This window comes from Urocitellus parryii, chromosome 2 (assembly GCF_045843805.1).
Source record: "Urocitellus parryii isolate mUroPar1 chromosome 2, mUroPar1.hap1, whole genome shotgun sequence".
Classification (NCBI taxonomy): domain Eukaryota; kingdom Metazoa; phylum Chordata; class Mammalia; order Rodentia; family Sciuridae; genus Urocitellus; species Urocitellus parryii.
This window is the reverse complement of record NC_135532.1, coordinates 67,992,237-68,006,420: the sequence shown is the minus strand read 5'-3', so window position 1 is coordinate 68,006,420 and position 14,184 is coordinate 67,992,237. Positions and strand designations below refer to the sequence as shown.

Sequence of the window (14,184 nt, the reverse complement as noted above, 5' to 3'; positions counted from 1 at the left end):
CTCATTTCCTGGAATTACCCACTCTGCTTATATTACTCTAAAGAATTCAAGCAAGTTGTTTATATTTTTGCTTAAGTTTTATATTCTTGCATTCCAACTCCAAATCACTAAAACAGAGTATATTTTTTGCTCTTCAGATTTTCTAAATTTACTGGGGCAACAAAAGTGAAGATTTTATTAAAATGAACCAATAATTCATCACCTACAGTACCTCTTACCAGAAAAATTTACTGTATTAAAAAATATAACTTTTATCAAAAAATCAAGTTCCTTGATATGGTTTAGATATGAGGTGTGCCCCAAAAGTTCATGTTTAAAACAATGCAAGAATGTTCAGAGGTGAAATGATTATGAGAGTTGCAATGTAATCAGTGGATTAATCCACTGATATGGACTAGTTGAGTGGCAACTGTAGGCAGGTAGAGTGTGGTCAGAGGAGATAAGTCACTGGAGGTGTGCCTTTGGGGTTTATACTTTGTCCCTGGCGAGCAGAGCTCTCTGCTTCCTGGTTGTTATGTCCTGAGCTGCTTTATTCCACCACACCCTTCTGCCATAAAGCTCTGTATCACCTCAGACCCAGAGCTATGGAGTTGGCTGACCACGGTCTAAACTTCAGAAACTGAACCAAAATAAAAATTCCTGCTCTAGTTGTCCTTGTCAGGTCTTTTGGTCACAGTGATGAAAAAGCTGACTAAAACATTCCTCATTAAAATGTTTCAGTAAAACCATTGAAACTATGGGTGATAGTTTCACAGGCTTACGCACTATCAAAATTTGTCAAATTGTACACTTAAAATATGTGTAGTTTATTATATGTGCATTATATCTTGGTAAAGCTGCTAAATAAAAGTGTCAAGAAAGACCATATACCAAAATATGATCTAAAGGACTGAAAGGGAGACACACACAAGAAAGAGGACCACTCCTTAAATGCATCAGCAAGTTTATTTACAAATGTAGCTGAACAGAAAGGCTCATTAGGTTCTGAAGAAAACTTCTAGGATACAATCCATGGTTATTTTTCATTAGCGAAAATAAGCAGCTTTCTACTGAATTGCTTAGCAACAGTTCTGGTGAAGAAAACTGAGCTCTCCTCATCAAGCAAAACAAAATGTTACATAAGCTAAAAATTTCTTTCAATCATATTACATAGATGGAAAAAAAGGATACAGAAAGCAAATTTAGGGATGGATTTAAATGAAAATTTTCATGTGTTTCCACATTAACTTAGTATACAATAAACAGAGCAAGTACAATTATATATTTATATTAACTATTTCAAATAATGTTTTAAGAACTTTTTAAAAAAAACAATAAAATACCCTCTTCAAAACACCACTAAATAGTCAAAACTTGATCATCATCAGCCTCAAAAATATTTTTAAGTTCTTATTTTTTCCCTTGTGCTTTTATGATGCTATCTTCAAAAAAGTAAATACTGCACTTTTTCCCACACAAAATTACCTTCTTATAAATAAACAAACAAAAATATAGGGTCTACCAAGACTACAATGGTCCTACATAATCTAATAAGGCAAAAAAAAAAAAGAAGAAGAGTTATTCTTTTTTAAAAAAGAGCAAAAAAGACATCAGACACATATTTATAGATCTACATCAGCAGCAAGCACCTCTTCTTCTATCTGCAACAGTGCTTTCATATGGAGACTTACATCACATGGCGGTTGGCCGTCCAGCTGATCAGGTAAGGAGAGAAGAGAGAAAAGTGCTTAGATTCAGAAACGAGTGAATATCGCTTCATGGGCTACATAGCAGTCATCACTCAGAGAGTGGCCCAGTGAGGTAGAGAGAGTAACCTGTCACTCAGTTTTAGGATAAAGCTAGGCAAATCGCAGCCTCTGGGCTCCAGAATTCCTTAGTTGTAAAAATGGAATAAAAATGAACTGCTGACATAGAAAGAAATTACACTCAACTCTCTATTATTTGCATTGAAGGAGAAAAAAAAGGCATGGGCAATTTTATAATAATGATTCTAAAAATCAATTATATTTGGCTTTGGAGCAAAGAGAGAAAAGGGCACACACATACACACACTCCCCAGCCATGCCCAGCCTTGCCACTCTCCAACCTCAGCGTCAGTGTCCAGGGAGGACTGACTGAACAGCTGGGGAAAGAAGGCTCAGAAGCCACCAACAGATAAGAGAGAGTTGATGGGGCTTAAACTATTTCCAAAGCACTCTTCACATAAGGGGTCATATAAATACCTCAGAGTTCAAAAGCAAATGGTTTTGCTGATACCACTTGTGACACCACTTCACAGTAAGGAAGAAACATGTTACCAGCATCAAGGTTCAAAATATACACAGCACTAATGTTTGTCTTGCTGTAGCTATAAACAACACACAACCCAAATATGCTACCCTATATTTTATAACACACAAATGCTTAGACACAACCAGCATCTGAAGTTTTGGAAAATGCATTTTGCAAAAAAATCACACCTAAACACTATATAGTCAGATAAGAATTAAGGCTCTTTTAAAATGCTGTGTGTAATGATATCTGATTAGACAGTAACATGGAGAATAAGCTGATATTCTCCAGTACTCTAAATGATTACTTGCAAATTTGGTCATATTCTAAACCACATAACAAAGCTCATTGTTAAACAATAAAAACAAGCCATTGGGGAGAGATCAACCCTCAGTCACTTTGTCTGTTTTGGTTTAACTGTCCCCTTGAGTTATTCAGACCCTATGCAGATAACAAGAGATGCAGGGTCTGGACTTTTGGGTACAAGTTCCTCTCCAGTTCCACTACCCTATAACCCACCCTTGTGGCTGGACCCCAAGCAGTGAACCATATACTACACACCCTCTTCGAAGGGGATAAACTAAGATCCCTAAAATCTAGATTCCTATGGCAGTGAAGCTGAAGGGGACATGGCTGCAGTTTCAGGGAAATGCATGGGAACCCGTGGTCTCCTTAAAAGACAAGAAATTTTCTCTCTGATTTGCTCTCTTACATTTGAATCTGAGATAGCAGTCGTTGCAGTACAGTTGGTGGTTTCTGATTCTGACTTCGGCTCCTGAGGAAGAACCTCCGAGGTCACACTCACAGGACACACACTGGGAGACCAAAAAAAAAAAAAAGAGAGAGAGAGAAAGGAAAAAGAAAAAACAACCCATGTACAATTAGCTCAAGGAAGCTTGGGGTGCACCCAGAAAAAAAAAGTAAAGGAAAAAAAAAGAAGCAAAATGCAGCTTCTAAGCTCTTGGATACATTTCAAACAAAGAAAAAGAAAAGTGGAGGGGGGGGGAAGGCCAAGACATGATTAGTAGATTAAAATCAATTCTTCCAGATAGGACATTAAAAAATTCATAGAGTCAATTTTAAGAGCCAAGATGACCATTTTAAATACAGCCCCAAATAAAGTAGAAATAATTTGCTAATTGGCTTAAGGAGATTTAGTCTTCATAGCCCCCAGGGGAATGGAGGGTACATCACCACATAAAAGAACTGGCTGAAGTGAATGGAGTTTGGGTTTTGGCACTCCATTCTTGGGGAAGCCACCTCCAGTATTCCTGCCACACTAGCTTGGCAAATGTTCCCACAGGCTCCTCCCTTCAAGGCTCAAACACTAATTATTTTGAGTCATTCTGTTCTGCCTAGGAACAGTGCAAGCCAGCTATGGACACATTTCAAGTCCATAGCTGGTATGTAGGAATCCAGGATCAACAGGGGGCCTTTCTTCTGGCCCAAAGTAAGCCTAAGAATCAAATACATACGTCTCTAGAGACAGACAATGCTAAACAATCACAGCCTTAGCACTTTCTTGTGTACAAAAACCTGTCAGGTATAAGCAGGCTGTGCAATTTTTTAAATATTTGCAATGGTTTTCCTTTCTGTTCTCCCTATTCCAAGGTAAGCTTTTAGACCCTGTCATAATTTCAGGTCCCTATGCCTTCAATAACATTGGTAAATTATATTTTAAGTATGCCTATGATAGCATGTTAAACATTTATGCACTCTAAATTTTATTTATAGAATTCTCAGAGATTAGAGATAGGAAATGCATAGCGTTTCCAGATTCACTTATGACTAGATTCAAAATTTGAGAACTAAGTAATAGCAAGCAATCTTTGATTCCAATAAAGCACAGACGGACAAATATAGCACCTAGCTTGTTAGTGGCACATCCACACCCAGCGGCTCAAAGAAGCCATGCGCTCTCCAAGCAAAGCTTTGCAGGCCTGCAGGCTATTTATCTCAGTCTCACCTTAAAACAATGTAAATGATAACAAAGACCCAGGGACTCGATGATCATGGCAGCTCCTTTGCCCAGAATGTTATTACAGTAGGAGCACACTCGCTTCCCACTGACTGACCTAAACACAGAACAAGAACGGAATGGAAGCGTTCACCTGCACACACGAGATTCATATTTAAAATCATGCTCTGGTATTCACATCCATAATAGCAACTTAAGGAAGGCTGTATGTATCTGTGGGAGAAAAATTTTACCAGACAAGCACAGCATGCCTCAATTATACTGTAACTGTGAATGATCTGCATGGCAGCTCTGGGACCCCGGACAAATACTCACCTACATGAACAGTTCCAGTGTAATTAGTCCACTCGGCACTTTATGACACCATTCTCCTTAGATCATAGACCTACTTAGCAATACTTCCCCTCCTCTAATCCATTACATTTTCATGCCAGTTAAACCTGCCAAAGCATGCAACTCTAATCATGTCACTCCATACCCCAGACTGAAGAGCAGCCCCAACTTCCCTCAACAGGCATTGAGAGTTCTACTTTTGATTCTTTCTTATTTGCCCAATTTTCTAATTAAACAAAGTGTCAGTGCTTTCCTGCCTGTGTCTCTGGCCTAAGCAACTGGCTCAGCAGAGAATAAAATAAATACCGCCAGGCAGCTACCATTTACATATAGAAGGGGTTTCTACTTTACTTCTGGATGTAGGTCTCATCTCTTGCAGTGCTGAAGTGACAGCCACTTCCTCCTTACCTCTGCATCCCTAGGGATTAGCACAGAACTTTAGTGGTGCTGAGCAGTGCATAGCTGCTGAGTGTCCAATGTTGAAGGCCATAGAGATCTTCTCGGGGAAGAGAAGCTCAATGATCATCCCTCTGACCTCTGTTCTTCTAGCATGTGGTAAGTGGGGATCCCAGTAAATAAATGGATCCTCTCCTCTGCACAAATTTCGCCTCTGCTGACAAACTGATCATAAATCCTTACCCCTTTTCTTTTACTTCAATCTCTTTAAGATACATTTTGTAGATTTTGGCATAGGCAACATTATATTGGATTATAAAAAGACTCCTTATAAAAGTCTCTTCTTTGATAGTTAAAAAAATCTTAATATCAATGTATTTCTACCTTCAAAAATTGTTCCATTTGTTAAAAAAAAAAAAAAAGTATCATGTGCCAGAATTCCCTTGGGGTGACAACAGAAGCATGTACTTACACGAAACACAAAAGATCTGGGAGATACTATGCAGATTTAACAACAAAACCCACTCTGACATTTGAGCTTCACTCCACAGCACAAGGCATGTGGCTAGTGATGCTATTAAACTCTCACACACTTCCTACCCCATGTGAACTATGGAACTCAGTTGATGTAGCCTGAACAAAATGATGGCAAACCAGATAACAGCTAAGCAAGGATTCTGGCAATCAAAAACCCAAAAACCAAAGACCTAACCTATTTAATATTTTTTTAAACCCAGGTTGTTAAAGCTCACCAGACTATGAACATTTGATTATAATGTCTTCTCTTATACTCAGTTCCTATAAAATGAGTTTGTATTGCAGTGTCATTAAAACAGCCAAACATTTTACAATACTGCTTTTACCCATAAATAGGAAAAGCATCTGTGATCTAGTATATGTTTTTATGATTCCACATGGAGGACTATTCAGATATGTCTTACAACCAAGACACTGACCACGTGTCAGTGTCTTGAAGATGTCTACCAGTGGCCAAGAAAACACTGGCAACTGGTAGACATCTTCAAGGTCTCCACTGACTTCTGAGACATCTATAAATACTATTAGGGTAGCATGAAGAGATATTAAGAAAGTCTTCTCTATCTGACTGTGACATATTCAAAAGTGCTGTTCTTTTTTCACTGAAAGCTTGAACAAGATTTAGGGGAAATTTTGATTAAAAAAACCCTGAGACTAAGAGAAGGAGAGGAGAAAAACAAAGGGCCTCACCTGCTGCGGGGCTGAGTGCCTGGCTGTGGCTGTGGCTGTGGCTGTGGAGTGGAAGGGGAGTGGCTGCGAGGGGTAGGAGTCTGGTTGGTGACTCCGCCTGTGGTGGCCTTCCCAGGGCCAGCGGAAGGAGGCAGCACACTGGAGGATGGGTTCCGCATGTAGGCACGGTTGGATGTGGACAACAGCTGAGGTGGTGGGCGACTGAAGTCTTGAACAGAGGAAGAAGCATAGACGCCTGCAGGCTGACCAAGCCAAGGGGACTGTCGCCAAGAAGCAGATCGCGAGGAGTCCAGGTTATCTAGAGACTCACCTCTGAAACATGTAAAGGACTCATCAAAACAGCATTAGGAATCCAACTAGAAACCTATTCAGCACATCATTACAACCATTAAAAGGTCCATTCTGTGTATTTCTAAAGCAGGTATTAATTTACAACCACTTACACAGAAAATTACCTTGAACAGGTAAATTGCTCATCATCAGAGCTAGCATGAGGTTTCACATTTCAATCAACCTTCACTTTTACTTCATTCACTTGGTGCTTAGATAAAATAAGTACAACCAAAGTGGAAAAGAAAAGTATTTTTTAAGATAAAAGCTAACAGTAAGACAGACAACCATTATCTTTGATAGTTTAGACATATAAATTTTACAGTCTTTCAAATTCAATCCAAAACTATATTTTAAGCACTTAAATATGATAAGTATTAGGCTAGATGTTTTCACAACAGTATTAAACTTAATCTCCACAATTCTATAAAAGATTTTTTAAATTTCATCAAAGTTAAGCAGACCACAGTTAAGAGCCAGTCAAGGGTGGTACTCAGCTTTCAACCCAGTCACCCTGATTTCAAAATAACACAGACCAGCCTTCCATGAAGTGCTCAATCATTCACCATCCAAAACCCTAAATTCCAACTGCTTAATGTCCACATTACCAGAAGCATTTGCCAACCAATCCCTTAAATTGAAAACACATTTAGCTCACAAACTGACTTAAAGACACCTTCTGAAAAATCTCTTTTAAAGTTGTATACTTACCTTAATACTGATCAACCAATATTAATTGCAAATTATAAGATTTTTCCTCACTTATCAATTGTGTTGCTATTACTCTTAAATATTCTCATATGTCAAGCTTAAAATATGCATTTAAATTTAACATTATAAGAGTAATATATCACATGGAAAAACTCACGCAACACAGAACAGTATATGAGGGATTTCAAGGGTCCCTTCCCTCACTCACCACACTTGCCCTAAAACGTGCTAACTATAGGTCCTTCACATGTTTCTCACATGTGCAAATATTTACATATACAATCAAATTTTCAGAAGTACAAATGTGTTTATATACACATGCAAGGTATTTGCCTATTAACATTCTTAAGTGGGATAATGCTATAACACAGTCTTCAATAACTCATTTACCATTTAACATATAACTTCATGCCTATTCATGTGGCAGATGGTACCTTGCTGGTTCCCAAGGAACCATACCTTCTGGAATCCACTCTATTGTGTAGTCCCTGCCAATGACTTTAGGCTTGATCTGTGGCCAACAGGCATCAGCAGCCATGATGCACATGGAATGGAAGAAGACTTACATACTAGGGTATGTCCTTCTGCCAGTCTACCTGTTTGAATCCAGGTGCCATGCCATGAGGAAGCCCAGGCAGCTATGTGGAGCAGCTCAGGTAAAAACAGATGTTTCTAACCACTAGCTATGGCTTAAGCTCTTCAGAGGGCCCTCTGCATGAGAGGCAACAAATTACGGCCCATTGCCAAGATATATATAGCTCATTTTTCAAAGAGTCATTTCGAAAACAAAGAATAGGTGACAGAGACCTCTGCAGCCAACAAAACTTATTTACTGTCTAGTCCTTTATTTTTTCTTTTTAAAATGTTATTCTACTTTTTTTTTAAATTACCAGCTCCTACTCTAAATGACTACAGTTGCTCAAGTGCCCCAGTCAACTGCATGCAAAGAATTTCCCAGGCAACCCTCAGATCAGAGAGAAAGAACGAGTTGTTATTTTAACCCACTAGGTTTTGAAGTGCTATATTATGCAGCAATGTCTTTCTCTTCCTTTATTGGTTATATAGTATTTTATCTTTTTGGTATACCACTACCTATTGAACAACTATTAAGTACCCTTTTCACAGAGGACATGGTGATTTTTTCAGTCATTATTAATAATGTGTAAGTGTTCATCATTTTGGATATATCTGTGCAGACTTATCCAAATACATCCAGAAGATAAGAATGTTAGAAACTTAATTGTTCACTGAATTCAGATGTATAAAACTTTGCTTAATACACACTGAAAAGCTATCCACCCAACTGGGAAGTATTCCTATTTGCTTATACAATTACTAAGTTTAAGCAATCATATAATTCTTTCCAAATCTCCTAAGTAAAAGAGACATATCATTGTTATTTTGGGAATAGTGTTGATCTTCATACATTGATTGGCTTTTTGTTTCTTTTTCTTATAAACCGCCTGCTCAAATCACCTATTTTCTTATAGTCATTAAGGTTCATTTACTGATTTTTAAGAAGATATTTTGTATGCTGAGAAAATGAGCTTTTTGTCTCTAGGGTGTTAAAAATAACTTTGCCCAGTTTGTCAAATAAGGAAATACTGACTCAAAGTAGCTGCAGGATTTGTTTACCAAGATTTATCTTTTAAAATATTCATCTTTTCATCTCTAATTTATTCTGTATACTTAACTTTTTAAAGTTAGAAAACTTAGATTTTTCACACTTTGCAAATCCCATTTTGATAATTCCAATCTAATCATCATCTCATTATAAACAGAAGTTTCAATACTTTTTTTAAAGTTTGGCAGCCCAGAAAGCACTAAGTGTTTATTTAATTATCCCAATCCCACTTCAGAGTTCTAGAACCAGATTTGTAACCTATTAACCATGTCATCTTGTCCAACTATATTACCTGCTTGAGTCACAGAATTACTACCCTACTTCAAACCAGTTTCTCCAGATTAAATGAGATGTTGTAGGCAAGGCATCTGGCTCATGGTCGACATAGGATAGAGCCCAATGTTTTTTTTTTTTTTTTTCCTACTTGTCTTCCTCTTGCCAGACCTCAGGTAAATAGAAGAAATTATGATATCTCTTCTGTCCAAACAAATCACCAGCACATCTAGAAATTAAGCATTTGCCTCACAACAAAGAAGCAGCAATTCCCAAACCTTCTCCCACCTTCTCATGACCCCAGGCAGACAGATGGGCTCTTTATTTATGCTGGAACTACGCTGTCGGATCCAGCTATTGTCATGGTGAAGGGATGTTCTCTTTCTCATTTCCTGGAGAATCTGTTGTCTCTCCAGCTCTGCTTCTGAGGGGGCTGAATCTTTCTTGGAGCTTCTCTGTGAAAAGCCTGTACCCCCAATTCGGTCCAAGTATTTGTTGCTTCCTAAATTAAAAATACACAAAAAGCTTCAGGGTTAGTACATAAAAAAGGACAGTGGATAAATCTCCAAAGACAGTCCAGCTTAACGTCTGACATATGCTTACATATTATCAACTTCCAATGAGGTGGCTGCAATGACACAGAAAGCACCTGTCTCCTGTTTCTGAAGATGCCAGTTCCCTACCCACAGGCACAACACAGAACATACTAGGGACACCCAGGGGCTGCCTGTAGAAGGCAAGAGCCAGAATGGGATCACTGGATCACTGGCTATGACAACTCTCTGTAAGAAAACGAAGTTTTCTTTAAAAAAAAAAAAAAAAATTGCACTCCCTTGGGAAAAGAAAGCCCACAGAGGCACGAATTTCTAGCTGACCCGACCTGAGTATTCATGTCACCAAACTGCAGGGCTAAGAACATATTCAGTCTCTGAAATGGAAAAACAGCCCAGGCATCCAAATGATAGTTACCATCCAAATAAATGTTATGCTTCTTTCTGTTCTAAGGAACTTACAGAAGTATAATTTGGATTATCACATTTATTAATGATCATTAAGTCAGGTTTTATCCTAAGGGCTTTATCTCTTGGGTTTGCTGACTGATTTACAATTTGGGTAAAACATTAAGATTGAAGTATCATCCACTGAAGTATCATCTGTGCCTTAATATCAATTAGAAAATTTTATCCAAGGATTTATTTTATTTTTCTATGTTTACTGCTATTGTCATTCTTTCAAAATTCATTATTTATCTATGTCTTAGTTTCATCTTCCAGTAAGCAAATGAGCAGAACCACCAAAGGTTTCTTATATACTCCTAAGTTTAACATAGCTTATCACTTTGGTTGAATTTTAAAGAAAACATTTTCCACTTTAAAAGAACCTTACTGGTATAATCAAGTTATTCCACTAAACAGTTAATAATTTTCACTGCCTGCCACTCAGGAACTTGAACTTCATAAAGGGAAGAAAATACACACACACACACACACAGACACACACACACACACACAGGATGAGACACGAACCAGAATCACAAACAATATTATTTCTGAGTCAGATCTGCTGTTACTAACAGATCATGAGTTTCACTCAGGAAAGCATATGGCTACTACTTAGGTTGAAGGGAGTGAAGGAAGGGAGGGGTATAGAGGTAGAAAGGTTAGTAGAATGAATCTGACATTATCCTATTACATATATTACTATATGACCAGTGTAATTCTACATCATGTACAACCAAAAAAATGAGAAATTATACTCCATTTACGTATGATGTGTCAAAGTGCATTCTACTGTCATGTATAAGTAGTTAAAACTTTTTTTAAAAAAAAGTACTTCAGAGAAGATTAAACTATAACTTTAATGGTGGCTAGAGGCAAATTCAGGGAGAAGAAATGGGAAATCCAAATAGGAAAAGATCCAAGACCAGAGGAACCATATCAAAAAGTATCTGACAAATTCAGAATTAGGAGAAGACAATCTGGTTATGTTTAAGGGTTCCTAAAGGGGAAAAGAGCAGAAAAGACTGGAAAAGTATGCTAGGACCAGATATTAGAAGGTCCTACAAATTCAAAGGAAAATATGATGACAGAGCCCCTAATGGAAATTATAAATTCTACAAGCTCTTACCAGGGGCTACAAATTAGATGCCACCAGAACATTCTGACTTGTTAGATATTGTTGTTTTGCTCATGGAGAATCTAAAAGTTTTTAAAATTCCTTATCAATGGTTAAAAGAAAACACGTAAAAAAACAGATCTTTTTTTTTCTCTCTCTTTTTGATAAAAGAAAAAGCTGGCAATGAGAGGCTTGCATGCTCCCACATGTCAACAATATGCCGGAACTAGGATGGGGCCCCACACCTCAACAACAACAATAAAAAACTTTATACTAATAAGATCAGATTCCAAATTATTTTTGTGGAGTCAATGAAATCATTATCATTTTGGATTTTTTTTCATATTTTAGCATTTCAATACACAACTTCAAATTTGTATACAACTTTTTCATCTATTCTGCAAATCTTTTCTGTGCCATTTCTTCAGCTGCAATTAAATTTACTAAATAAAATTGCATCAGCATCATTTTACCAATATCTCACATATTTAAATAGCTATTTAAAAACCATTTTAATCTCCAAGTAGTTTTCTACTATAAATAAAGCCAAGATAAACACAGGGTCGTTGTTTTATTATTATATGCAGACACTGAAAATAGTATTTAAATCATGTAATCTTAATGAATTCTGAAATATCTTGCCCTTAAAAATACTGATCATTGCATGTGATAGCACAAACAAACAATCAAGCTGAAGAAGTTTGAAAATAAAAATCTCATTTACCATTTTTATTTGTGTAGTAATCATTTAATTCAGTAGTAGATCTGGATTTATTCCTAAAAAAAAGAACATATTAAATGTATTTCAATAAGAACATCTTTTTCATATTTATAAAGAACACCAAAAAGACTGTTTTTTAAAGAAGCTGATTTATTTCCTATTGAGAGCTATATTTATTTTAAACCAAGGAATTTTTTATATTGTGTGTACTAGCAGAAAACAGAAAAATGAAATGATAAGAAGAGGTGAATAAGTGATAATACTTCTCTAATACAAAAATGAAGAATATAATTACTGATCAGATTTTGTCAACATTCACTCTTCCAGACCTTAATTTTACTGGGCTTACCAAGCATCTGCCATCAGGTCACCCAAAGTCAGACTATCTTGCTCATTCCACATTGCCCCAACATCATGATTTCAACTTCTGAGGCATTAGACCACTGATTACTCTAGAACAGCAATTCACTCAACACTACCCTAGCACTCCAAACAGGTACTAAAACTTACTGCATAGCAACTACTACTTCTTCTTCTTCTTTTTTTTTTGGGGGGGGGGTACCAGGGATTGAATCCAGGGGCATTTAACCACTGAGCCACATCCCCATCCCCTTTTAATATTTTATTTTGAGACAGGGTCTTGATAAATTGCTTAGGACCTCTCTAATTTGCTGAGGCTGGCTATGAACTTGTGATCCTCCTGAACTGCTGGGATTACAGGCGAGTGCCATCATGCCCAACCTGCATAGCAGCTTCTGAAAATGTTTAACTTTAGTTCTATAAATCAACAAATGCTAATTTTATTCTCACTGTACTAAGCACACTGAGCTTCAAAAATAATAGTAATCATAACACAAAATAATATAGAGTATTTTACAATAACATGTAGTGTTATTCATATGAATACAACATACTTATGTACGCAGGGCAATAATCTATAATACATAATAATGTACCACAACTGATAGACACACACATTCTTCGAAAAACTTTACTTATTTACAAAGGAAAAAAACAGTTATTACCAGGTATAGAGCCACACTTCTTGATACCTCTAGGGCTTTATCAGCAATGTCTAGAGGATTTCATATTTTCTGGAATTAAGTTTTCTTTCACTTCATTGTAACTATTTTCCCCAAGGTAACAAGCTATATAAATAAAGCTTTTTAAATATACATAGTTCTAAAAGACGGATCAACATTTTAATGACTTACACTCAGATTCATTATAAATAAGGTCTTTTATCACTAGATAATTTTTTATAGTTATTGTTGGCCCATTCCTACCTAGTCATTCCTTTCCTTTTTCCTTTATACTCTGAGTCCTTTTCAGTCATTCAGATTGCCTATAAGTTTCCCTTATATCTAAAAATAAAAACAAATTTCCCCAAGGAGGAATTTCATCTCTTCAATAATAAGCTATTGGTCCTACATTAGATATTTATTTGACCAATTCTGTTCAGAAGTCCTTAATGATTTCATAACTGCAAAGCACCTTGAAAATTACATTAAAAAATAAAAAAATAAAATTACATTAAACATTAAACCTTAATGCTTTAGGAAGTTTTAAAACACATTTTCAGAAACTTATCTGAAAAGTTATCTGAAATTTTATCTTCATTCCTCAAAACTGAGCAACTGGTTCCAAACAGACTAAAAGAAAGATCACAATTTTCACTGTATATGCCCTTATATAACCTATTTTAGGTAATCTGAAGCCATTATTTATATTTTTTTTAAAGCTATGGTATATTACCAAAAAAGGAAAGTAAAAGGACACAATTCTACAATTCTTCCTATGTCCATTTCTCTTTGCAAATGTGACTCCTCCCCTCTATGAAATGGAGCTGGCCTTGCAACTTTATAGACAATAGCATAGACCTAAGCCTTGTAGGCTTCCTCTTTAAGCCTCTCTTTCCTGCCCAATGCCATGTACTTAAGACCCCACTGACTTACTGGATGCTGAAAGACACATGCCCCAGTTGCTCTTATTGCCCCAGCTGCTAGCCAACTGGTAGCAGATACATGAGGGTGTCCAGTCAACTAAAAGAACTGCCTGATTAGCTCAATCCAGAAAGATGACCCACAAAATCATAAGTCGCTAAGTTTAGGGGAAGTTGTTAGACATTAAAAGCTAACTGATAACAGAGATTAACCAGCAAGTTCTATTTGTATTGTACAAAAGACAAAGGGCAAAGTAGTTTTA

General features: G+C 36.7%; 1 protein-coding gene across 9 annotated transcripts in view; it reads right to left on the bottom strand.

Moving 5' to 3' along the window:
- Positions 1 to 931: 931 nt before the first annotated feature.
- Positions 932 to 14,184, bottom strand: part of Lmo7 (LIM domain 7) — a 101,716-nt gene continuing 88,463 nt past the window's right edge. For 8 of the 9 annotated variants that reach the window (XM_026407495.2, XM_077795215.1, XM_026407496.2 and 5 more), the window contains 6 exons: positions 11,983 to 12,035; positions 9,432 to 9,645; positions 6,206 to 6,517; positions 4,238 to 4,346; positions 2,984 to 3,086; positions 932 to 1,694 (listed from right to left, as the gene is read on the bottom strand). In XM_026407495.2, the coding sequence (XP_026263280.1) occupies positions 1,672 to 1,694; positions 2,984 to 3,086; positions 4,238 to 4,346; positions 6,206 to 6,517; positions 9,432 to 9,645; positions 11,983 to 12,035 (814 nt within the window). In that variant the 3' untranslated portion in view covers positions 932 to 1,671. The remainder of the gene's footprint in view (positions 1,695 to 2,983; positions 3,087 to 4,237; positions 4,347 to 6,205; positions 6,518 to 9,431; positions 9,646 to 11,982; positions 12,036 to 14,184) is intronic. The other variant, XM_077795216.1, reaches the window with a different exon arrangement.